This window comes from Lepisma saccharinum, chromosome 23, assembly GCF_977018435.1.
Source record: "Lepisma saccharinum chromosome 23, izLepSacc3.1, whole genome shotgun sequence".
Lineage (NCBI taxonomy): Eukaryota > Metazoa > Arthropoda > Insecta > Zygentoma > Lepismatidae > Lepisma > Lepisma saccharinum.
In genome coordinates this window covers 51924955-51950858 of record NC_139251.1, presented here as the reverse complement: position 1 = coordinate 51950858, position 25904 = coordinate 51924955, and the positions used below count along the sequence as shown (strand labels likewise).

The 25904-nt window shown below is 37.4% G+C and overlaps 1 protein-coding gene across 2 annotated transcripts in view; it reads right to left on the bottom strand.

The window, feature by feature from the left end:
* LOC145977764 (uncharacterized) overlaps positions 1 to 25504 on the bottom strand; it is a 120590-nt gene extending 95086 nt beyond the window's left edge. For both annotated transcript variants that reach the window (XM_083110035.1, XM_083110034.1), the window contains exons 1-2: positions 25396 to 25504; positions 16467 to 16886 (exon numbers count right to left, since the gene is read on the bottom strand). In XM_083110035.1, the coding sequence (XP_082966161.1) occupies positions 16467 to 16858 (392 nt within the window). In that variant the 5' untranslated portion in view covers positions 16859 to 16886; positions 25396 to 25504. The remainder of the gene's footprint in view (positions 1 to 16466; positions 16887 to 25395) is intronic.
* Between the last annotated feature and the right edge of the window lie 400 nt (positions 25505 to 25904).

The following is a 25904-nucleotide window of genomic DNA, read 5'->3' as shown; positions in this document are numbered from 1 at the left end:
CCCTCTCTGTCTCTCTCCCTCTTTTGCAGAAATTTGTCACTACTTCAGTGAACCCCCAGCAAAATAATGCATGAGCCATGCATGGCCAGAGTTCTGAACCATTTTTCACCACAGATCAAAGCAATGGTGCGACATACAGAATCCCCCAGTATTGTGCAATATATCTTTACTGATATCTCACCTAATTGTCAGAAATGTGCCTCTTTACATTCAAATGTGATGACAATTCATTCCAGGCGGAGATCATCCTGTTCAGTGTTTCAAACTGAGCACATTTTTGTACTCTTTATTTTATGTTTGTAAAACAGGTAACATACAGCAAAGTGACTGATAGACTGACATTATTTGGTAACATTCATAATGGGACTGAATAATTCGACACCAGCCAGTCAGAACAAATTGAGCATGAAATAGTATTGTATTGAGCATAATAATAATAATAAACCCTCCAATATAACTACCAAACAATGACAACCTTTCGTTCCTCATATTAAGATACAGTACACAGTTTGTAACATCAATGTATTTTCTAGCATTTAGAATAAAATGTATGGTGTAGACACTGTGGGAAACGAGTTTGGTACTGCAACTGGGAAATGACATATCATATCCCGTTGGTATGGGTAGAATCTTGTCTAAAAGTGTCAGATCATGCTCCTAGATTTTGTTAGGGAAGAGTTTTTTTTAACACGGGAAGCTGTGTGGCTCTCCTTGAGCCAGGTAAGCCAAGGTCGCAGCGAGAGGTACAAAACATAGTAATCTAGGAGCAGGGGGATCTTTTGATTGTGGTTCATCGAGGAGGTAACACTGCTAAGACAGAGCTACTCGTATCGAATGGGATAAGTCATCCCTTATCCGTAATGCCGCCATTTTCAGTCAGAAGTGTTTTGTTTCAAATATCAATCATGTCATTTAATTGCATATTAGTTTAGTACTTCACATCTGGTCCTTTAGGGACATCGCAGCGTTTGTAGCTCAAGGGTGAACTACAACCCTAATGGTTTGATCCCAAGTTCCACAGGGTGAAATGCTATGATGATGTAGTCTATGCAAAATAGCCTACATGAGAGATTTCCAAATAACATTAATAAGCATTTCAACATATCGTCGGTCCAATGACATAACGACCTATATCATTTTTTCCAACTTTTCAGGAAAAGCAAGAAATGTTTTCGCACACACTTTCATAGATGTTTGTGTGAAAACTATTTACCCCATAACAAATTTTGTTTTGTCATTAAATTGTATTATGTTTCTGCTGTAAAATAGTGTGGTTGAATGTTACAGGTGTTGTGTTACGTGATTGAAATTTCATAATTTCATGACATACGTAGGTGAAAAAATAGGTAAAGGTAAAGTGCTCCCCTGTACATAGCACCACGCCATGAAGGCGTATAGGGGGTGTGGGGGTAACGCCCCACACTTTCTTGATCCGGTCATGAGTGGGGGTAATGTGATCAGCATCACGCCCCTGACCGCCTTTACCCCCCCAGGTACCCATGTTATTCGACACTGGGTGGGTGCCGGGGCCGCTTCCATCGTTAGAAAAGTTCCCGGATTTGAACCGGCCGGGCATCAAACCCGGGACCTTTAGCATGGTAGTCAGACACGTTACCGACTGAGCCACCGTGGCCACGTAGGTGTGTCAGATCAAAATAATCACCCATACAGAAAATATCTTTGAAATACGCCATGCAAATTAGTATCAAGTTACAGCATCATGATTTGAGAAATCTTTTTGAGTCAAAATGTGAGCAAAACTTTAAAATATATATGATTTTATTGTTCATGACGCTTTTTTTTTTAAAGTGAATGGTTATTTTTATTTTGAAGTTCTTTAGATTTACATGCTTTAAGTATGTGTACAAATTACAAAACTCTTCACTACAAGTACAATTAAAAAGCTATACATGCAAAATTACTACATAATAAGAGTACAATATTAGGAGATAATTTGGCTACATTACATAACCATCAATAAACATTTTTGTGGAATAGACTGGAGAACAGATTCAGCGATTCAAATTCGCGTAAAAGTTTTTGCAGTCACTGTCTAGAACAACTGGAAAAGGACCTTCACACATTGACAATAAATCTTCATATTTCTCTTGCGCTATTTTCCCAAATTCTTTGTTCAATGGAGGTGGCATTCTCGCAGCTATATCTTTAGTATTACATCTCTTTACTACGATTTTTGTGGGATTCTCTTGCAGTAAGCTTGTTTTTATGTAGCTAGTATTTGGCTTGTTGCTCTGCAATCGTAGTTCATGAATATCTTTCCAACTGAACTTAATACCATCATCGGTCTTCTTAAGCTGGAAAAGCCTCAGATCTTCAGCAATTGCCTTAAAATTCAGAAAATCTTCCGTCTGCATTGTGTGCATGATGTAAGGATGGTTTCTTCGGGCTAGTTTTATGATGGGTACAAGCTGAGAGGGGACAAATATCTCTCCAACTTTCCGTAACGATCTGGAGATTGCACTGTGTGCAGTCTCTCCCTCGTTTTGCCCATGATGAGGCTCAAAAAATCTGATCACAATTTATTTTATATTCTCTGCTTTTAGCATTACATGCATAAGCGCAGCCACCACAATCCTATTCTTGTTTTGGCCAACACAACTGTCAACATATAAGTGAACTGTATTCTTCTTTTCTTGGTCCACTTTCATTAGATACTGGTAAAGACATGTTGCTATTTCACATGATCCACGCTTGCTGATTCCTTCATGCCACAAGAAACAATGACAATTTTTCATGTTCAGTTCATAGGCAGTGAAGTTGTAGTTAGCCAGATGTCTGTTGTAGAACACGGATGAGTGGTTCGACATAGGCAAGTGAATAAATTGTTGCAGATCAAAAACAGCAGTACAGGTCGGTGTAGTCTTACTTATTGCTTTGTTCACTGTCGTACGTATAAATCGTTCGCTAATTCGAAGAGTATTCAAAAACATCTTCTTGCAAACCTTCAGCCTAATTCCATCCAGGGAAAGATAGTAAAATTGTGTTTTTGTACGTCTCGATGCTTGTTTTGTGGTTTTTTGTCTTGTATCTTCTACATCAACGTATCGTGCTACGTACTCCCTTTGACGTTGCAAGTTTCCAAGATCAAAAAATCCACTTAAAATAATTATTCGTGATTTCTCATTGTTCTTCAGTACATAACATTTTCTTCCTTTGTGGGTGCAGCCTCTGCAGGGGGGTTTCAGCAATCTTCTTTTCTTAACAACCTTCCTTGTAGTTGAACTGAAGTATTCATAGCCTTCATTACGTAACTTCTTACTCAGATTTTTCTTCCCTCCTTTTCTAGAAGCTGTAGTAGAGCCTTCTTTTGTTGATCCATCAACATCATAACTTTCAGGATTTGTTGCAATATGGTCTCTAGTGATGGCATTGCTATCACATATTAAAGAATTGTTATCCTGCACTTTGTTTACCACACATTTTGAATTGTCAATAACGCCCCGTTTCTTGTGTAATGTGCAGTCATTATCTTGAACGAAATGATCCCAGCAAAGCAGGATGTGACATTTGGAACACGAGGAGAAGACCTCATCCTTGCATCCTCTTGATTCACAATGTTGAGATTTTCCTGGCAAAGAATCTGGATCATCAGGGTCACTGACATCTTCAAGAAATTCACTTTTGGCTCAAAGTCACTCTTGTCCTGTTCTTGTGTCGGGGATGATACATCATCCTTCTTCTTCAGCAGATAAGACAGAGGTACATCTTCGTCAGATGATACGGCAGATTCTTCATTCAATGTTTCTATGACAGTCCCTTTGTACCACTTCCTTTCTGGAGGCCAGTAAAATTTTACAGATATCCCGGCTTTGATGTTATTTTTCCTCTTTCCGATCACGTGTAGTTCTCTTGATGGAACAATATTTCTTGAGCCATCTTCCCAGAGCACTAAGATGTCCATCTTATTCCTAAGGTTGCTGATCACAAAATGATCGGGACAAGTTGAAAGCTTTGAGAGTATTTTGACAATGTTGCATATTGCCTAACAGAGCTTACAAACAATACTTAATATACAGCTTTGATCCTTCTTTGAAAACCATGCCACTAATGTTAAATTGTGCTATTTCCGATATCAACAAAAGGTATCTAACAATTCATTTTACCTCTTTCTTTCCTTATCCATTGTTAGACCGTTTCGCTATTGTTAAGATTGTTACCGCTGATTTGTAAACACCGAAATATACATTTCTGCATTGCATTATTTTCCACTTTGCGAGTGTATTGGCCCCGATTGTTGCATTTTCTGCTGTAAGCAAAAAGAGATACGCCAAATTGCGAAACAGTTTAGGATTTACTTTATCTGACATAACGACGGAATTCAAGATACGCTGCTATGTCATACCAAATTTTTTAATAAATTGAGATACACAAAATCAAAAAAATATTCATAACTTCCCTATTAATTGGATTTGAGTTACGCCGATTTGCCAGGTGATGAAGGGCACAGGTATGATCACAACGATGTTAATAACTCAATTTCGCAAAAAAATGAGATACGTCGTTATGTCATTGGTCCGACGATATGGATACCTACAGGGTGGGTGAGAAGTAACTAGGCATTGCAAATTTACTGTAGTTTTTGTAATATTTAAGCAATATGAATAAAACTTTCTTTACATATACATTCTGGAATAGGATTACATATGTACATACAAATTTCACAATACGATGATATTTTCTTATCTTTTCAGTAAGATGACTAACCACTTGACTGCTCAGGGGCAAGCTTAGATTGTGCAAGCTACGAGGCATAGAATTCAGTAATTGCTGTGCAACAGAGCCTGTGGTCATAAGACGGTTTTTGTCTCTGGCCAGATAGTTGCATTTCTACCCTTCTACTTCTGCACAGAAATCACTGAATTCCACGCCTCGGGAAAAAAAAAGGTAAAGTGCTCCCCTGTGCTTAGCACTACGCCATGAAGGCATGTAGGGGGTGTGGGGGTAACGCTCCACGCCTCGTAGCATTCTGCAATCTACACTTGCTCTTGGGCAGTCAAGTGGTTAGTCATCTTATTGAAAATATAACAAATCATTGTATTATGAAGTTCGTAATCTTACTCCACAATGCATGTGTGCAGAAAGTTTCATTGACATTGCAGAAACTACAGCAAATTTTCAGTGCCTAATTACTTCTCGACCAAACTGTACAACTACAAAGAGTCCTTAATTTCGTGATGACAAGCTTCCTCAAGAAACAAAATATGTTTTCTTGTGTTTTATTAATTCAAAACAAGCTTGCTGTTGATTAAAACACTGTTTGACATGTTTAGAACATAAATAATATTTCTTTATATTCATTTACAAAAGTTAAATTAACGAAATTGAAACAAACAGCAAAAATAAAAATACCAGAGATTTATATAAAGGTGTAAATGAATTTAGAAATGGGTGGCAACCTAAAGTAAGCTTGATAAAAGATAAAAACGGCAATATATTGGCTGACCCAGGCGATATTTTAAATAGATGGAAGATCTACTTTAATGACCTTTTAAATGTTCATGTAGGAGATAAAATGAAGCACACACAACAGAACCTTTAGTTCCAGAACCTAACTTGACTGAAGTTAAAGATGATATTAAAAGGCTAAAGAATAACAAAGCAACAGGCATTGATTTAATACCAGCTGAGTTAATTAAGTATGATGGGAATTCGTTAATATATCAAATTCATAAATTAATTTGTTTAATATGGAATAAAAAGAACCAAAGAAGAAATACGTCAGTGGAAAGAATCCATAATGGTTCCTGTGTTTAAAAAAGGTGATAAAATGAACTGCAATAATTACCGTGGAATTTCTCTACTCTTGACAACATATAAAATATTATCTAACATTCTTTTAACAAGACTAACCCAATATGCTAATGAAATTATAGGTGATTATCAATGTGGATTTAAACGTAACAGATCAACTACAGATCTAATTTTTCACAACAGACAGATACTTGAGAAAAAGTGGGAATATAATCAAAATGTCCATCAGCTATTCATTGATTTTAAAAAAGCATATGATTCGGTCAAAAGAGACAAATTATATAATATATTAGTTGAGTTTGGAATACCTAAGAAGCTTGTTAATATGATAAAAGTATGCACCAGTGAAACTGAAAGTAAAATTCGTGTCGGTATTAATGTGTCCGACAAATTTACAATTCATGATGGGTTAAAACAAGGAGATTCATTATCTCCATTGTTCTTTAATTTTGCCTTAGAATATTCTCTTAGGAAGGTAAAAGAAACTAACGAAGGAATAAAATTAAATGGTGTGACTCAGTTTGTTATCATATGCAGATGATGTAGACTTATTAGGGGATGATATAAATAAAATTAACAATAATGCTAAAATATTCTTCAAAACTGCTAAAGAAATAGGTTTGGAAGTTAGCAAAGAGAAAACTAAATATATGCTTACAGGCCAAAACCAAGTGTTAGGTAATAATCAAAATCTAATTATTGATAACTCGTTTGAACCAGTTTCCAAATTCAAAGGAGTAATACTAACAAATGAAAATGATATTAAAGAGGAAATAAAAAGTAGGCTTCATTCAGGAAATGCATGTTGCTTTACTCTTCAAAAACTTTTGTCTTCTCGTGTAATATCTAAGAAACTAAAACTTAAAATATACAAAACAGTAATTTTGCTTGTTGTATTATATGGATGTGAAACTTGGTCCCTAACATTGAAAGAGGAACATAAATTTAGAGTATTTGAAAATAAGATCCTTAGGAAAATATTTGGACCTAAAAGGGGTTAGGAGACAGGTGAGTGGAGAAGGTTACATAATTTAGAACTACATAACTTGTATTCATGTCCAGATATTATTAGAATTATTAAATCAAGAAGACGTAGGTGGGCAGGCCATGTGGTATGAATGGGAAAGGAAAGAAGGGTTTACAGGATTCTTGTTGGGAAACGTGATGCTAAGAGACCTGTAGGAAGGCCAAGACGAAGATGGAGGGACAACGTTGAGATGGACCTAAAGGAAATCGGTAGGGATGGAAAAGAGTATATAGATCTTGCTCCGGATAAAGACAGATGGAAGGCCTGTGTTGCTGCAGCCACGAACCTTTGGGTTTAAGAAGGCGAGAGAGTTAGTTAGTTATTGAAACGTTGCCAAGCAAGCCACTTTTTGAGGTGAAGGAACAGAAAATAATCACTTGGGGCAAGATCGGGACCAGGGAGCTGCACATTGGCCAGATTCGCTAACTAGACCTGGCTGGCGAGCGGGCAAGTAAAACTAGGGCCATTTTTTTTTGTTAATTTTTAATGAATTTCGTGAAAAATATATAAAATATCATGTTTATAGTTAAAAATATGGCAGTAATCTTGTGAAAATTTCGTGGTAATTTTAAATGCCATGCACTCATACACAAAGTTACTAAATCAATTAATGATTTTATACAAGGCATAATATTTGCAACATTTATGGGAAAATAAGTATAAATCCCAGTTTTCAAGGTGAATTTTCAAAAATTCAAGGCCACAAGCAGAGGTTTTCTATTTCAACCTTGCGTATTACCGCCCTCAACACCCACTCACATGCACCAGAGGTGCAACCATGAACTTTTGTCTGAGGGAGGGGGGGGCAAGTACCAGTATAAACGTACCAATAATAATAATAATAATAATAATGACACTATTATAACGATTATTAGTAGTGGTAGTGTCAAAGACGTTATCATCCCCGTAAATTACACAAAAAGGGGGTAGAAGTCGGTGTTAAAGCATTTGCCATGCCTCAAATATAGTAACAATATGAAGTGTCTGTGATTCCAATGTATCCAAAAATTTTAATTTTATTTAATTAAACGGTATATTTAAAACATTTAATTTGAGGTTCTTAGTATATATTTACCATTTCACATACTCAGACTCAAAATACATCTAGAAACACAAGTCACACAAATGTTACGGTATATATTCTAACCTGCGAAAATTTGTTAACTGTGTAAGAATTTCAAACTCAAATCTACGTAATCATCTTTAAGAAATCTTATCTTGCAATAATGTTCCGTCTGTCAGATTGCTCTACAAAGGACAGTAACAAAGTAAACAAAGTGAACGTCGACAATCTCCTTGAACAGATTAAGGTTACCCTAATCGTAAGATTAGAACTGCTGCATCAGCAGCATTTCGTCCCCACCTCTAGTATTTTTCTGAACATTTAGTTGCACTTTCTTTTTTTGATTTGCGACTTAGTGATGAGTGTAAAACGAACATGGTGAAAAATCTTCAGCGACCATCAAAAGTAGCTTTGAACAGACTTAACGGAAAAACATTCAATCATCAGCATCCACTCTAGTCTTTTATTACAGTGCGCTCAACTGGTCTTCTTGATTTGTTACTCAATGATGGACAGGAAAAGGCAACATCATTTTTAGTAAAGGATCCTACAGAGTGGCCTATGGATGCGGTTTATATTGAAATGCAAGAACAGGTTCGTCAACTGAAGGTTGTTAACGATTGTGCAGAGCGTTGAATTGGACTCATTCAAAAATTCATTCAACTCGAGTGTTACAAAGGATGAGAAACAAAAACAATATCTCCTCTGGCTCATTGATTTACATAAAAAACAATTTTATGTTGCTTCGAAATCTAATGTGATGACAATGTCTTTGGGAGATTAAAACCCACTGAATAATGCAGAATATAGATAATTTCAGATCATACATTGTGATTTGTTTTACTCTCTTTCATACATTAACACCAAAAGCAGCTCTGTTCTTACTTTTCACCTTACTCCTAAAAGTGACCAATCCTAGCAACCACTAAATATTCTTCAATTTGGTAGAAATTTTAGACGAGTAACTTATGTGATCTCAAACAGGGGCAACCTTGTGGAGAACCAAAATAACAAACTTGAAAAAATGGACCACCCTACCATACATTGTAAATTTCTAATTCCAGACTGGACAATACCAGGCCAGCTGGAATACGTATTTTTCAGATACCAAACAAGAAAGTAATAACGTCCCTGAATGACCTTCGAATGAATAAGTCTCTTAACTATATTATCCAAAATCACTGAAAAAATTGTTTACAAGCAAATTTGCAAGCACATTAATGACCTAGATCTGCTTCCGAAATGTAAATCCATTTTCCATCCTTCACACAGCATGGCAATGGAGTTACTTAAAATCACTGACGGTTTATTACGATCAATAGACAAGAGAATGGCAGTAGCGTTAGTATTACTGGATCTCACTAAAACCTTTGACAGTGTTCATCATGACCTGCTCTTAAGCAAATTAAAATACAGTACAGTCCCGTTTAACCGAATCACTAAAAAAAAGCAGTTATTCGTGCACGACCGTGTTTTACACGGGAGCACCAATGAAGCACTTTTGTCTTTATTTTGGTCTATCAGTTAGTTATCAAAGAATAAGTTCATTGTTACGATGCATCGCCGTCTATTTTTAGCACTTGTACTGTGCTGTATGCTCAAGGACAAGAGACACCTGCCAATTGAGGTTTGTAATTCAGTTCCGTGTGCCTGAAACCTTAACTGTTAGTGAGCGTTATGCTGTATGTAGCTTCGTGGCATGGCATTGTCTTCAGTGAGTGAAACTTTTTTGGTGATCGACAGTGATTATGGGAGGCCTCGTAGTCTAGTGGCTAGAGCGATGGACTCACGTCCTTGTGGTCCCGAGTTTGATTCCCAGCCGGGGCACTCCAATTTACGGCGACCACCCAGCATCATGACACCAATTGGGGAGTTACATGAATAAATATGTGATGACAAACCGTCTGCGAAGACACCCGTCTGTAATGGTGACTAGAGCAACACACCAGCCCTCCGTTCTCCAGCACGCTCCTCCGATCCCTTGTGGTTGGAGCAAATGCTCACAGATGGTGTTTTCAAAAGCCCAAGGCCACAACAGGCCTGTGGAGCGGAAGGTTTAAAAAAACTGGAGGCAATTTATCATATGGACAAGGGTGAGTTAGTGCAAAACATTTCCATTGAATACAGAGTAGGGGCTGCAACAGTTTGTGATTGGGGAAAAAAATATTACAGGGTGGCTACAAACAAGCAGAAATGAAATTCCCTGACTTTTCCAGGTTTTCCAGGACAAAATTTACATTTTTCCCTGACAATTACAAATAAACTAAATCGATGTTTTTGCAAATGGAAATAATAAACTCATACAGATCCACGTATGGATTTGTTAAGTACCAATATTATCTTCTATGAAATTGACTTAATTTCTCTATTCTCTATGATTTGAATTCAAACCAGAAAATAGTGAATTTGGAAAATTATTACAATTCAAAGCTAGGGAATGATTACAGAATTTTATCATATGCCGTAAGTTTAAAATAAAATACTTGATTATTTTTAAACTTACAACTAAATGAGATACGAGTGAAGAGTGATTGATTTCGAAATACAATTTGTAATTTATCAGTCTCCTTATACATTCTCGGTATCATATGTTGATATTTTCACTGAGGTTTAGAACCCTCTGCTTGCAAGAACCATGAGTGCGGACTCATTTTTCGATGTATAAAGCTACTTCTCTCTTCTCTGTAAAACAAACAACTTAACTCTTGCATATAACTGAAACAATTGAATTGTACAAAATAAAGTGTCATATTTCCTTACATTATCAATGGGATTTCTGCTTCAGTACAGTATATCCAAGTGAAGTACTGTGAGACTGACAACATGCAGTTATACCATTAATGCTGACGAAAAGGGTATGTAGGTATTAGAAATTTAACGCAAGGAATTTAAAGAATTGAATTGTCTAGGTACCTCTGATTTAGCTAACCACACATTAAAACAGGAACACTCTAATAATAAAAGCTTCTGAAAGTTCATATACGAGGGGCATCCTGAAAACAGCTCCAATGGTGCCTACACGCAGCACTAGTGGTCGGAGAGAGACACACACACACACACACATGCAGGCAGGAAGAAGTGGCATTTAGCTGTAACCTGGTACAGTTGCAATGCAGCCGTTTTAGGACAGTTCTAGGTTAAAGATTGCAGCTCTCATACAGGAACAGTTCTAGGTTAAAGATTGCAGCTCTCATACAGTCTCCCACAGACTGCGACGTAGCCTACGCGCACGCTCAGAATTTGGCACAGAGCCACCAGCAATCGTGTGAGGTGTGCAAACCGGACGTCGTTAGTGATAGCACGGTCAGACGATGGTGCAGACAATTCATAGAAGGTCAATCGAATGTGCACAAGCCCATACAGCTGAGTACACACGGGCCCTTTGCATCAGGGAGGTGCAGTCTGGCATTCGGAAAAGTTCGGAACCATTCGTAAACCTCCACGGATAACGTCAGCCACGGGACATGTCAAAGACGAGCACCAGCAACGGCATAGGAATTCACACTTCTTCCGTGTTTTCGGAAATAAATTTGTATTAAAATCGAATGAATGTTCTAGCGTGTGTGTATAAATAAATGTATATGTATAGAGCAGACTATATCTAGTAAACTGTGTCGCTGAAAGTTAACTATCAAGAGAATTACATGTAATGAAAAGTGCGAAAGCCGGCTAGGAGGTGGAGCAGAGAGGTTTGTTCAGAATTTTCTATTTGAGTGGTGTAAATTCGTGTTTATGGGGGTGAAAAGTTATACTTAGAGCCAAAATTACCACAAAGTTGTTCTTTTTAAAACATTGTGTGGAGTGTTAGAAAGAAGTTGTTGGATAAATCACTGGACCGAGATATTACAACTTCATGTTTATAATCCAAAAGTTACTTTTTTAGCACTTTCATCCTGCAGTGTTTGTAGTTTCTTTATTTGTTCTTCAGCACATTTTCATTTCTTTTTCAGAGTTTCCAACACACTATCTTGTTGGAGATTGGGTATATTGGGTATATTTCCAGTACTCAAAGTCTCTGAATTATGTGCCATGCAAATTCTTTTGCGAGGAGACAAGTCTTCAAGTCTGTCCACTGCTCGCTTTCGAACCTGACGTTAATTGGCACGTAAACTCCGATCAATTATGCCATTTGGCTATTGAACACTACTACAATTCACTACACAACCACGCAAATTTAAACATGGTACAGCGTTTCTATTAAGCTGCAGTCTACGGGTAATAATACTCAGCAGTTCTGATTTAAATTCCGTTCGTAATCGGCATACAGAAAATGCAATGAGCACACTGTCGCTGTTTTGGTGTTAACAGGATCAAATCTATTCACTTTGAAACCCACATCTTGCACGTAATCGGATCCTTTAGGAACGAAAAATAGCTTACACCCAGGCACGTATCCAGGAATTCCTTTCGGTGTGGTGGGTGAACACCATTTTTTTAAGGGGTATTGTATGTTTAAGGCCAGTGGTAGCAATTTGGTTCTAAAACTGGGGGGTTTGCGAGGAAAGTTTACTTTCTCTTGATAGACAAGGCTTAGCATTAAGAGGACATAGTGTGGAGGCAAGAAAATGGGGAGCAACTATCCCCTAAATCGTCGTCACTGTTTAAGGCTCTCATTTTAATCAGAACGTGAAATCGGGACATTTTTTACCACTCGACTCCTGTTTCCATGTTATAACTTTGTGTGCAGGAACCATCTCAGTATGTGTGTTTATCAATTTCTTCTGATCAGGATCAATCATCTGTGTAGCAGAAGTGCTTTTACGAAGCTGTTACACATACACGAGATGGACAATCCACTCGACAACGTGAAATTCAAGCTGTGGCCTGCAAACTGGACACAGACAGTTCTCGAATATTTCTCTCTGCTTTGAGCCTGAACACTACTAATCTGTCTTGTCCTCCCATGTTTGCAGCAAGTGTGCAAAATTGTCTGTCACAGCTTCCGCAGTCTCACACATCGGCACGAAACAAAGGAAGTCTTCTAGAATACAGTTGGATCGCGAAACAGTTAATGCACAGTGAAAACCCTTCCGTTCCCAACGCATCTAATGTTTCATCTCCCAATATGGTTAAATGCTTACATATTTATCTCCAGTGATGTGATATAGCGCATATTTTAGCGCATTTTCTGGCAAATACCTGAAATTATACCTTCATGGTGTTTTTAAACTACTGTTTCAAATTGTAAGTCACATGGCCTACACCTCTTCCTGAGAGTTTCATATCTTGAAAGTTATTTTCCATACCGTATTTTTAATTTTAAGGTAAGGGTTTCAGATAATGGAATTTTCCCCGTACATACTGAAGGCTTCATAATGACCATAAGTTGCGATGCACCCAAAAAATTTAAATCAATCAATCTCACGTGACAGTTACAGATATATTATAGCACCAAAAATTGGCATTAACTTTTTTTTGACTTGTTAGTGTTATGTTCCCCAAAATTCGTGTTTTTGTTTTAGAACATTTTTCTGCCAAATATACCGAAACTTAATACTCTATTGTGCTTCTAAACTATTATTTTAAATTGTAGGTAACATGGTCTAAGTATTTTCGTGATAGTTTGATATGTTGGAACAGACTTTTGACGAAGTAAAAGTAAAGTGCTCCCCTGCACTTTGCCATGAAGGTGTATAGGGGAGGAGTTTGGGCCCTACACTTCCTTGATCACGGCTGAAAATGGAGGTGATATTATCAGCACCATGCTCCTGGCTACCTTTCTCCCTCAAAGTTTCCTCCAGGTACCCGCTTCATATGACGCTGGGTGGGAGCCGGAGCAGTTTGAATAGGTGGAAAAGATCTTGGTTCTCCCCCGCAAGGAATCGACCCCGGGTCTCTCGCATGGTAGTCAGACGCATTAACGACTGAGCTCAATTATTTCTCGTTCGACAAATGTCGATGGTGCGCACTTAGCTTGGTAATTCAAAACACATCTCACGCGACAAATACTGAAGATGTGGCTACCGTGTGACGGTACATACACACTCGATCTCCTGTTAGAACCCTGCCACTTTACACTGTGATGCAAATGGTTTCGATAGAAGTTGAAAAATCGTTGGAAATACATGATTTAATTTGGCTGTCGAAATTATTCCATTATAGTTTACTCTTGAATAAAATGTTGGAAAACTTTCACTTCTATGTATACAAACATGGCCTAAAAAAGACAAGAATGTTGGATTTCATGGAAATTTTTGTTGTTTTAGGACATTTTTAAAAAAAATCGCTAAAAACGCCAACAATTCGCATTTTATGCCAAATTCGCATTATTTCGATATTTCGAACGGGCGAAAAATGTGACCAGACATCACTGCACATTCATAAACCAACTTCGCAGCAATTACCATTTTTCACGGTTTCCGCGTTTGCGAAAAATCAATGTACCTACTAATTGGAAATTACTTTCTGGCCACCCCTCGTATAAATCAGTAGATGGAAAGTGAAAATTTAGCGGGGCTGGCAGACAAAAGTCAATTCTTGAAGAAAGTGATTTGCTTTTATGATTGAATGATTCGAGTAAACATGATATTGAAATATTTACGTATGTTTTATTAGTATTTTATTTCATAATATTGGACATTAACCTTACTCAGTGAGAGATTAATGACCATCTCTCAGACAGGACAGAGAGTGGCGTTAATTTCATTGCAATACTATTGTTGCAGTAAATTTGAGGTTGGGAGCATGCACTTGCCAATTTTTATAACGTTCACCAATGCAGATTTATGTTTTACTTTTTCGTGATAGTATTCAATAAATATCCCGTTATGTTGGATTCTTCTTGATATCTAAGAATAGTCAAATGTTATTGTAAACGTATGTTAACTTGTGAAAAACCAATAATACATCAGGATAATAAAGAAAACCTTCTTAAGCACTGCTACATTAAATAAGGTGAAGTGAGCCAGAAGAGTAATAAAATTCCAGCAGCATTATTTGCAGTCTAAAGCTCTTCTTGTTTATGCATGCGATTTTTGTTAGATGTTGCAGTCCGAAGACATCCAACAAAAATCAATTTCATAAGAGTGCCATGCATGCAATTTCTGTCGCATGTTGTAGTGAGATACTTTTATCGGGTGGCCATATTCAACAAAATTCGTATGTATCTTTGTTTCTATGTTCCTTCAGTTTGTCCAACAAAATGCCTTACTACGCAGTCCGACAATTATCGGACCACGCCACCCGCTCCCATCCCCTCTATCTGTATACAGTTCTGTCTCCTTACTACTCCCATATGGACAAGAAAAAATGATAATTCAATGTATTTTCCACGTAATAGAGGCTTAACACATTTCTCTGCCCCTCCGGAAATTTCTCTCTCTCCCCTCCCTCTCGTGTTGTGCATAAAAGGGAGCCTAAAAGTTGATGCCGAAACTTAGTAACAAGATTTCCTGTTCCCGTGCAGAGTTACATAACGATATCTTAAAAAAGAAGTCAATCAAGACAAAATTCCCTGACATTTCCCTGACTTTTTTTGACACCTCAAATTCCCTGACTTTTCCCGGTTTTCCAGGTCTGTCGCCACCCTGATATTAGTCAAATTGAAGATTTTTGTGCGAAAATGGTATCTAAAGACTCTTTAGGGATTCGGTCCACTGTTAAAGAAACTATAAATGAATCCTTAGATGAGGCCTTTTTTATGTGGTTTGAACAGGAACGTGAGCATGGTGAGCCTATTTCCGGACCCATACTTAAGGAAAAGGCATAGAGTTTAAACCAAAAGTTGGGTGGGGATCCTACTTTCTGTCAGTATTGGATGGCTAAGTAGGTGCGTTAGCTGTCTGTAACTGGGGAAAGTCTCTCGGGTGCTGTGGATGATTCGGAAGACTTACTAATGAAGAAAAGTTAAGCCCAGCTAAGATATACAACGCAGATGAAACTGGGCTAAACTACAGAATGTTGCCTACAAAAACATTGGCATCAAAACTAGATGAGGCAGCTCAGGGCTATAAGAATAATAAAGAAAGAGTTACGTTACTGGTGTGTAGCAATGCTTCAGGCACCCATAAATTGCAGCTTTTTCAGGGCTTTAAAAAATGTAAAGCGTAGTGCATTGCCTCTACATTATGCATCACAAAAATCCGCATGGATGTCTTCAAATATTTTTAAGGACTGCTTTTTTTTACCATTTTGTTATTAAGAACATTTATATTTTTACATAATATTAATTTGTGTGTGTTTTTTTTCTATTTTTTTGAGTCTGTAGATGAGCCATTGTTCTCAATTTTGTATTTGTTCTTTTTGTGTCTTCTTTGTTTGTTTTTTTCTTCTTTGCTTTTTGTTAAATATTGTACGAATATTTAGTATGTAGAATCTATTTAGTATGTGTATGTATCCATTGGGGTTAGGTGGTAGAACATTTGCAGGCTGAACCTCGCCCTTTAATAAAGGAAATTGAAATTCAAAATAAGCCAAAAGTGGCTGAAATGTGACGTAAAATAAATTAAAAAAAACAACACTAAGTGTTCACCCCATGCCTCTGCCTATACACAAGAAGCAATTCTGATAATGACTAAATATTCAAGTTGAGGAAATTTTGAAGTAGTATGAGCAAAGTATTATAGTACTCAGTTTTATTAATGTGAAAATACTTCATGCACTCACCTTTCTGTCTCTGCAGATGGACATTCATCTTCAATTGCAAGTTCACTCTTGACATCTTCAGGTTCTACATTAACATTGTCACTCTCATCACTTTTGCATGCAACAGCACCAAACTGTGCAATGTCATCACTCGTATCAAAATGTTTACTATCCTCCTGTAAAAATTCATTCATCCCAGCACCAGAGTTCAAATATATGTGAAAGGCAACATCCCCTTTCTCTTCGACTTTCATCTGTTCCAACTTTGGTTCAGATTTAATAAATGATGATGATGATGCTGACTGCCAAATGTTTTCGGTTGATTCTTCATTTGCTTCACTCTTGATTGAACAACTCATGAGGTCAGGTTCAATCTTCAGGAGGTTGGACAAAGAGTGATCATGAAACTCCATGTCTTGATGAGGGTGAGGCACTTGCAATCTGAAAAGACATTTTACACACAAACATCAGATGGTGCTCAAATAGAATACAAACTACAAGATACATGTATATACATATGCGTGTGTGTAACAAGTAAAACAGGAAAAGGAAACCCTCAACAGACAATGGAAAAATTCAAATTTTCGCAGCCATGAGCTGCATCTCCAGTGGTAGAAAAAGATGGTGGAAACTGAAGCTGTGTAAAGTTGTAACGTGAGGGTTAGAGAGGGTTGGGGGTGGAGATGGGTTGGTTAGGAAAGTGACTGGGTGGCATTTTTCAGGCCAGGGGTTGTGGTTGCACCATTGGCTGATAAAAAGGTTATTAAAATTCCAAAAAATATGTGTAAGATTAATGTGTGGTCTTCCAAGCCGTGGCCACTATAAGTTAAGTTTCGTTACACTAGGTATTATGACAGCTCATGCTATCTTTGTATTCTAATGCCTGCTTTATATAAAAGAAAACATTCACATTTATGAGGAGTTAGGGTGTTCACATACCTATCAAACCATAAATAGGGATTGTTTAGATGAAATTACAACAAGACACAAAAAACCTTTTACTACATGTCGGTTAAGTTTCACAATGCTATCCCTTTGTCTTTAAGGCAACTGCCCTTTTTAAAATTCAAAAGAGAACTGCAAAAAGTATTGACTGATAATTGTGTATATATAAGGCAGAAGAATTCTTTGAAATTAATTTTGTTAGGTAAAATAGTTATGCTTGTAAGATAATAATGTTAACTATTAAATTTATGTAAGTTGTGTTCTTAAGATGCTGTTGGGATGTTTGTTTGTAAGATTTATATATACTTTATTTGTACAAGGCTAGGTTATATTTCTGACGATTGTAATACATGTGATGTTCTCATATGTTTCTACAATAAAAATTATTATTATTATTATTATATAGGCCCTCTCCCATCTTTTTCATATTGAGGTGTTGTTGATCCTGAGGTTGAGGGCCTTAGATGATTCCCTCCTGCTATAGCTTTTGCCTCAATCTGAATTTTTCAAGCATATTTCTCTAACTGAATGAAGTTGTGAAATATATTCATTATTGGTAGATTATTCATTATTGGTAGATTACTCCAGGACACTCGAGTCAGAAGACCCATGCTGGGTTATGTTAAAATCAGGAAATACTTTTCTCACACAAATTCAGCTACTGAAATTTGGTAACAATGCGATCTAGCACAAACTCATTTTTACAGGAGAAAGTACTTATGGAATTCAGTTTCTATAGATTGTTTAAAGGTTGTGGATGTATTTTTTCTCCATCGTGCAATCAATTTGACCGGAAATTCATGTACCTTTCAAGAAAAGTAGCTCTCCGACGCACAATTTCCGTTGATGTTATTAGCTCCTCTACGTGAACCAGATGTTGCACCTGTCAGTGTTTCCAACCACGACGTTGTTTTGCAAGAAGATGAAAAAATGAAATACGACCCCAAATTTTAACTGTTTGCCTAACGTAACCTAACCTTACCGTGAATGATTTCTGGGGCTATGCATGAATGGTTTTTGGGGTTATCTGTGAATGGTTTGTGGGACATATTTCAGTTAATAAGGTTGGAAACACTGCATACCCACTGATGATCCACGACACGTCAAGCTGTGCCCGCCATATTGTGTCTTACGGAAGCGAAAAAAGGAAGAACAATAAATACTCGTAATGTGAAAAATATAAGTTATTTTCTTGACAAAAGCAAAATAACACTTTAAAGAATCTTTCGCAATGCACAATCGGCAAGTACAAATGCTAAAAATGACGAAATAAACGAGTCAAAGGTGTTTGTGCGAGATCGAATAGGTAATAATCTAAACACTAGTGAACAGCTAGTAAGTGTATTGACACCATGTGTGTTGCATTATGGACAGCTGGGCAGAATATTGCCAATCAGTGTGTAGCAGTAACTAATACACCAAATTGTTAAGATTAAAGTCAACAGATTAAGATGTACACAATTTATAATACTGGAGAAGCAATTATGAAGGTTGGATGTAAAAATGAAGACAGGTCATGTAATGGAGGTATTCAAGTTATTCCTCCTTTCATGGTAAATGGGAAAAAAATTGTTTTTTAATAAAAATTGAAAATGCACTCATCAAATGTCATCTTCATGATTCATCCCAAATAGAAACACAAGAAAAATATAATTATTGGTAGTGGAAAATAAAACTAAGTAGCCTTCTACTTCAAAAAATGCATTGGTGAGTACATTACACAGGTTTGTGGCACCAAGTTTCGATTGCTTAAATCCAAATTTATCATAGTGCACAGGCATTTTTTACATGGTTTGATTTCTAATTATGTCCTTTAACACTTGCTTCAGTGTGCTAGTAAATACCTACTTGTATTTTCTGAATAATTATTTCTCCCTTACACATACTCCAATGTGATTCTTCATTTGCGAGAAGCCATTCATTTCCTCTTGTCTTAGATATGGACTGTTGCTGCCATGAACTCCCAAGTTCGTGGGTTGCAAAGGGGTATTTTGTCTCTAAATGCTTTCGCTATTAGGTTAAGAGGGTTAGGTTTAGAGCTCTTAGCATTTAAATAACACCCTGCATGGTTTAAACAACTGGTCACATATATAGCATAAAAATATCTGGTAACATCATAGTATAAGGGAAACGGATTTTTCAAATTTACAGGAGAAAGTACTTACGGAAATCATTTTCTGTAGTGTTGTGGAAGTTCGTGAATGTAATTTTGATCCATTTTAATGCGAAAACATGCCGTTTTCTGCGAAAATCTCTTGTCAGACACGCTGTTTCTGCTCCCGCCATTTGCTTTCTGCAAGAGAGTACAATGTTCCGTGTGTTAAGATGACGCAACCCCATAGTCAGTGTTTCAGCCTCGCCGTGTTGTCACTAGAACATGACTTGTCGAGTATTTTTAATTTTGTTTTTATTTTTTTTAACTATGCTTACCTAACCTTACGAAAAATGGTTTTTGGGGCTAACGTCAATGGTTTGCGCCATATTAGCACAATTTTAAATCCAGGCACGAAAGTAAGTATTTTCCGGTGAACGAGGTTGCGACACTGCATAAATCGACAAAACACTCGCACAACGCTTCATGAACCAGTATGCTATCGGCCGCCATAATGTGTTACAGAATCAAAATAACAAGTAACAGTAAGTACTCGGAAATGTAAGAAATAGACAGTGTTAAAAATGTAAACATAAACATTGGTGAAGTCTTGCCCGGTCCCCCCGGTTTAGGCCAGTCCCCGCTGTTGCGAGTGCAGATTCACTGGCATACGAAGTAAGAAATGAGCGCTTGTTTTCATCAGTTGTGCGACGATAGTCAAGAAAGAAATTTGTTAAAGTTCTACTATGAAGGAGTGGACGTCGGATGATCAACTGCAGAGCAGATTATTAAAATATGATGTGTCTCATGTACACGCACGACGAACGTTTAGATACAGTATATTCAATTATGTATGTAAATTGAAAAGTGAGGGAAAGATAATTCTATAAAACTAGTGATATTATAATATTATAAAGTATGCTTAAGTGAATCTTTGCCAACAAATCTGCAGAAGTATAGTGACGCATAACAAATGCTAGTAAATATACGTGCTTTCAACGTCACCTTTCCGCCCGAGGGAAAACCTATGATATGGCATGCCACTTTCACTTGCACGAATATACTTTAAGCAACAAGGGAGTTTTCAGACTGAAGCGACAAGCGATATCGGGATTTCGCACATAAGCATTCGATCTAAAGCAAAACATTCACCAGCAAAGCTTGCGTCAATAAAAGGCCATTATCAATGCACGGTACTGATAAAACGGTCAGTCAGAGCGACACCTGCAATTTGTCGTTCGGAAGGTGTTGTTTATTTTTTAATGTTGGTTGCCAAGAGTCATGTATCGCTGCAGTCTGAAAGCATCCTTTCAAACCAATTCAGGGCCTCCCCGATAGCGCAGTGGTAGCGTTGTTGCATTGTAATCAAGGGGTCCCGGGTTCGATACCCGGTGGAGGCACATGGCACAGTGGTTCGGATTCCACTTTAAACTGTAGGTGCAGTCCCGATTAGCCTTTCTGTGCATAAAGTGGACTTAAAAAAACAATTCAATCAATCAAACCAATTTACCACGAGAAAATGCATGTGGAATGTGGTTTTCTCAGCACCATGCATCGTGTCGACTTGCTCTGTTGTACTCATATGCAAGGTAAATTATTTCCTTTGGAGTAAAAGGGCTGTTGCTTGTCGCTTCGGTATGTAATCTCCGTGCCACTTAAAATAAAATGAATCCTTAGTGTTTTCGAACCGAGCGACAGGACAAGCTGCACGTGTCGCTCAGATTCCCAATGGCGTGTATTGTGCCGCCTGAGACTTGATTTCCCATGAGTGGTAAATGCTTATTTATAGACTAAATGGGCTTGTGTCGCTGGTCACTTCGGTACGAACCACTGCAGTCGCGTGTCGCTTCGGTTTGAAACCTCACTAAGAGGCGTGCTTTTCACAACACTATAGGGAGATAAACGATCGACATGATTGTAACGAAATGCAAGTCGTAAATATCCTTCCCGGGTACCAATCCTTTCTCGTTTTGCTTGTATCAACAGGTTTCGTCTCTCTACGTCCTTGGGAAACCTACGAAGTCATACTTGGCTCAATCAATTTCTTCCCGATCGAACTGTGCAACCATATGCTACACAGCTGACACCCTATTTCCTTGCAAAAGAATCTCCACTTTGCCTTTTCATATTAACGTTCATAGCATTGTAAGCATAACCGGATGTTCGAGGGGGACCAGACGAGTGCGCATGCTCTGCAATAGCTCCGCCTTTAACACCGTCTATAGACATTATCTTAGTTAGAAATACAATATTTCACCTTAGGAAATGTTCCACATTAAAAAATAGTATGTTAGCAATGTAAAAAAGTGTGAAATATATGATTTACAGGTGTTTCCCTTATACTATAATAGGACCAAATATCTATATCGTATAAAAAAATCCACGAATACCAGTGTCTTAGTCAACTGGAAACCAAGAACGTCTTCTCACGTAAGCTATATTTTAAATCTTTACATTTGGAATTTCTCTGGTAAATAATCAGGTAAAACTTCGATAGCATCCCAACACCTCTCACAAGTTTATTTAGTAATTTTTAACATTCGTGCTTACGTATTCTGCATTGCGAAAGATTCTTCGAGGTGATATTTTGCGGTAACACTTTACTATACCTGAGACGGATTCCTTCAAATTTACAGGAGAAAGTACTTACGGAATTCATTTTCTGGAGTGTTGTTGATGTTCTGGAATGTAGTTTTGGTCCATTTTAATGCGAATCCATGTGGTTTTATACGGAAATCTATTTCCGACGCGCTATTGCTGCTGCTACAAGCCGATGTTGTCCGTATATGCTAAATTGAACGAAAGGAGTGCTAATGGAACCTTACCTAACAGGCCTAACCTAACCTAGTAGGCATACCTCGTCCCCATAAGTAAGTAAAAAAGTCAATTTAAAATTCCTAAAGCACAATACGCGATATTGCTGCTGCTACAAGCCGATGTTGTCCGTATATGCTTAATTGAACAAAAGGAGTGCTAATGGAACCTAACCTTGTAGGCATACCTCATCCCCGTAAGTAAGTAAAAAAGTCAATTTAAAATTCCTAAAGCGCTTTCAATTTCTTTTTAAAATTTTAAACTATGCTTGCCTTACCTAACCTAACATAACGTCAGTGGTTTGTCCCTGAGGTGTTTTTTTTATTTTTTTTTTTATTTGAGCATACTTTGAAATCCGGCCCGAAAGTAGGTATTTTTCAGTAAAGGAGCTTGCGAACGATCAACGGTAAGCTATCGCCATGTTGTGTGTGGAAATAAACAAGAACAGCAAGTACTCGTAAATGTAAGAAATATACATTATTCTCGTTACAAATTCCATTATTTCACCTAAATAAGTGTTCCGGAATGCAGAATAGTATGTTAGCAATCTAAAAAAGTGCGAAAGAAATCATTCCCAGGTGTCTCAGGTATAGTATTTTATAGTATAGTATAGTATTTTGCTTTTTCGACGAAAAAAGTTCAATTTTTGACATCAAGAGTAATTATTAAACCATTGACGTTAGCCCCAAAAACCCTCCACGGGTGGCCCCACAAACCATCATGGGGACGAGGTATGACTACAAGGTTAGGTTCCATTAGCTCCAATTTCGTTCAATTTAGCATATACGGACAACATCGGTTTTTCTCGATGAAATAAAATACCAACAATAAATTCTAAATGCTACAGAAACTCATTTCGGTAAGTAGTTTCTTGTATAAAAATGAAGAAATCCGTTGGGACGCTATCGAAGTTTTACCAGTAATACTCAGTGAAGCTTATACGATTGTTAATTAGTTTCTCCAAGCTTCGAAATTACTCTCGCAATCTTTTCCAGTATTCTAATTCACTTTATAATATTCCAACAATACTTTCGATAAATCATTGAACATTCGGAACCGTTACCGATTTGCTTAGAATGCCATAGTGGATCTAGATTTTCTTCAATTTCTAAAAACCGAAAACACAATTCAGTAGTAAAATTTACAGCTGCTTTGATTCACTAGTCTGTTCAATTTCGCGAGAATTAATGCTTCCTGCGGCTTTAAACCAACACCTTACGATATGTAACATCCCTTTGCATATTTTCGATCATAATGCCACAGTTTTTCATTCTCTGTAATGAAATTATGGTAACAGTTTCATGCATCGGAGACACATTTCTTCAATTTTACACAAGAAACTACTTACGGAAATGAGTTTCTCCAAGGTTTACAACCTTCGTCGATATATATTCTTCCTAAAACGTCATCGTACAATGCAGCAGAACAATAAATAATCACTTTTCATGTAATAATATTGCGCATTGGAGCGAATTTACAATATAGAGAAAGTCTCCAATTTTTTTAATTTTTGGTTTACTAACTAATTTTGTCCTCCTAATCACGAATGTGTTATTAAAAATCGGCGGCGAAGTCGGAAATTTGAAAAAAATAATATTTTTTTTCCAATTTTTATGAAGGTTTATATCTGTAGTTTTACGAACGAAATTTTATAAGTTTTACAAACGAAATGTTATAACTATGCTTGCCTAACCTAACTTAACCTAACCTAACCTTCCGTGAATGGTTTTTGGGCAAATAATCACTTTGAATACGGAATTCGTGGTTTTGTAGCACGTAAATGATGAACAATGTTTCAAAAAACACGCCATTTTTCCTAAAATCAACGGTGTAGTATTTGCGTATTTTTACAAACGAAATATTATAACTATGCTTGCCTAACATAACTAAAGCTAATCTAACATTACCTGAAATGGTTATCCGTGAATGATTTGTCGACCAATGATCACTTTCAATAAGAAATTTATAGTTTTGTAGCACGTAACTGACCAACAACGTTTCATCAATACAGGAGACGCCATACTTTCCTGAAATCAACGTTAAAACACTGTTGCCAAACTTAACTGTAGTTGTCCGTATATGTTAAATTGAACGAAAGGAGTGCTAATGGAACCTAACCTAACAGGCCTAACCTAACCTAGTAGGCATACCTCGTCCCCGTGATGGTTCGTGGGGCTATGTCACGTTAATAATTTTCTCTCCCGCCTAAATTATCACTTTCAACGACCAATGCTCTGAACAGTGTGGCAACGCTGTAGACGGCGCAAGGAATTTCGAACGTCATTTGTTCTGACATGGAAGATGGTGCCCGTGTTTCTTTATGGATAATTATCGCGGTAAATAACAACGTTATTTTACAACTTCTACAAATAAATATACAATTTTAACACGCGACCCCCGTCTCGTAACTCGAGATACGTCTCTAGGAGTGCATAAGAAGTAAGTGTAAGAAGTATGAAGTGAATTAGAGACTTTCATTATATTCTACATTCTAGCCGAAATGGGTGCTAATGGAACCTAACCTAACAGGCCTAACCTAACCTCGTGTGAATGGTTCGTGGGGCTACCCGTGGATGGTTTTTGGGGCTAACGTCAATGGTTTGTGGGGCTACCCGTGGATGGTTTTTGGGGCTAACGTCAATGGTTTGTGGGGCTACCCGTGGATGTTTTTTGGGGCTAACGTCAATGGTTGGTGGGGCTATCCGATTTAAATGTGTCTCCGATGTATGAAACTGTTAATGAAAGGATAATTTTAAAAAACCAATAATTCGTGGAACATAGGAATTTTCATGCACAATAGAGTTGGAAACACTGATATTCGAAAACAAAAGAAGCGTTATTATTCGCAAAGCAAGCAATATCGCACCGTGAGGTGCTTTCCGTAGCATTCAGGAAAATGGCTTATTTTAGCAGCAAATGTGTTTGTTTTCGTGCAAAAAGCATAATGGCACCTTCGACTATGTTCCGCAATATATAATTGGTAGGTAAGTACTAACCACGATAAACACAAAATATCCGATTTAAATGTGTCTCCGATCTATGAAACTGTTAATGAAATTATTATTACTCTATTCTGGAATACATACTAATATTACTTACAATTGGTGACAGTTAAGTACCTTTCTTCAAATATCTTTGTAGGCATTCCTCTTTATAATTTTCAATTTCTGTCTCTACCTACATTACGTTCAGTAATTCTCATAGACAGTAGACACTCACTTTGTCACAGATTAAAGACTTTGTAGTGATGGGTCGTTCCGGAACGAATCGTTCCCAAGGAACGAAACCAGCAAGTGAACGAATCGTTCCGATTCCGGGAGTCAGCTGGAATCGATTCCGGTTGTGCGCGGAGGCACTGCGCCTGAGCCGTTGTCAACACATGCGAGAAACTTATCTTGTCTTATCGGCGCTATTCACTGGATGTTTACATTTCTGTGCTTCCTTGGCGCTGGCGGGGACTGCATTTCCCGTTTTGAGAAGAATAATCAAAGGTGTAAAGGCAGTGTCTCCTGAAAAAGCGACATCATTTTCATCAGACGGACCCGATACGGAAAAATCAGTGGATTTAGGCAGTAAAGCGAGAAGATTGGACACAAACACGAAAGAGT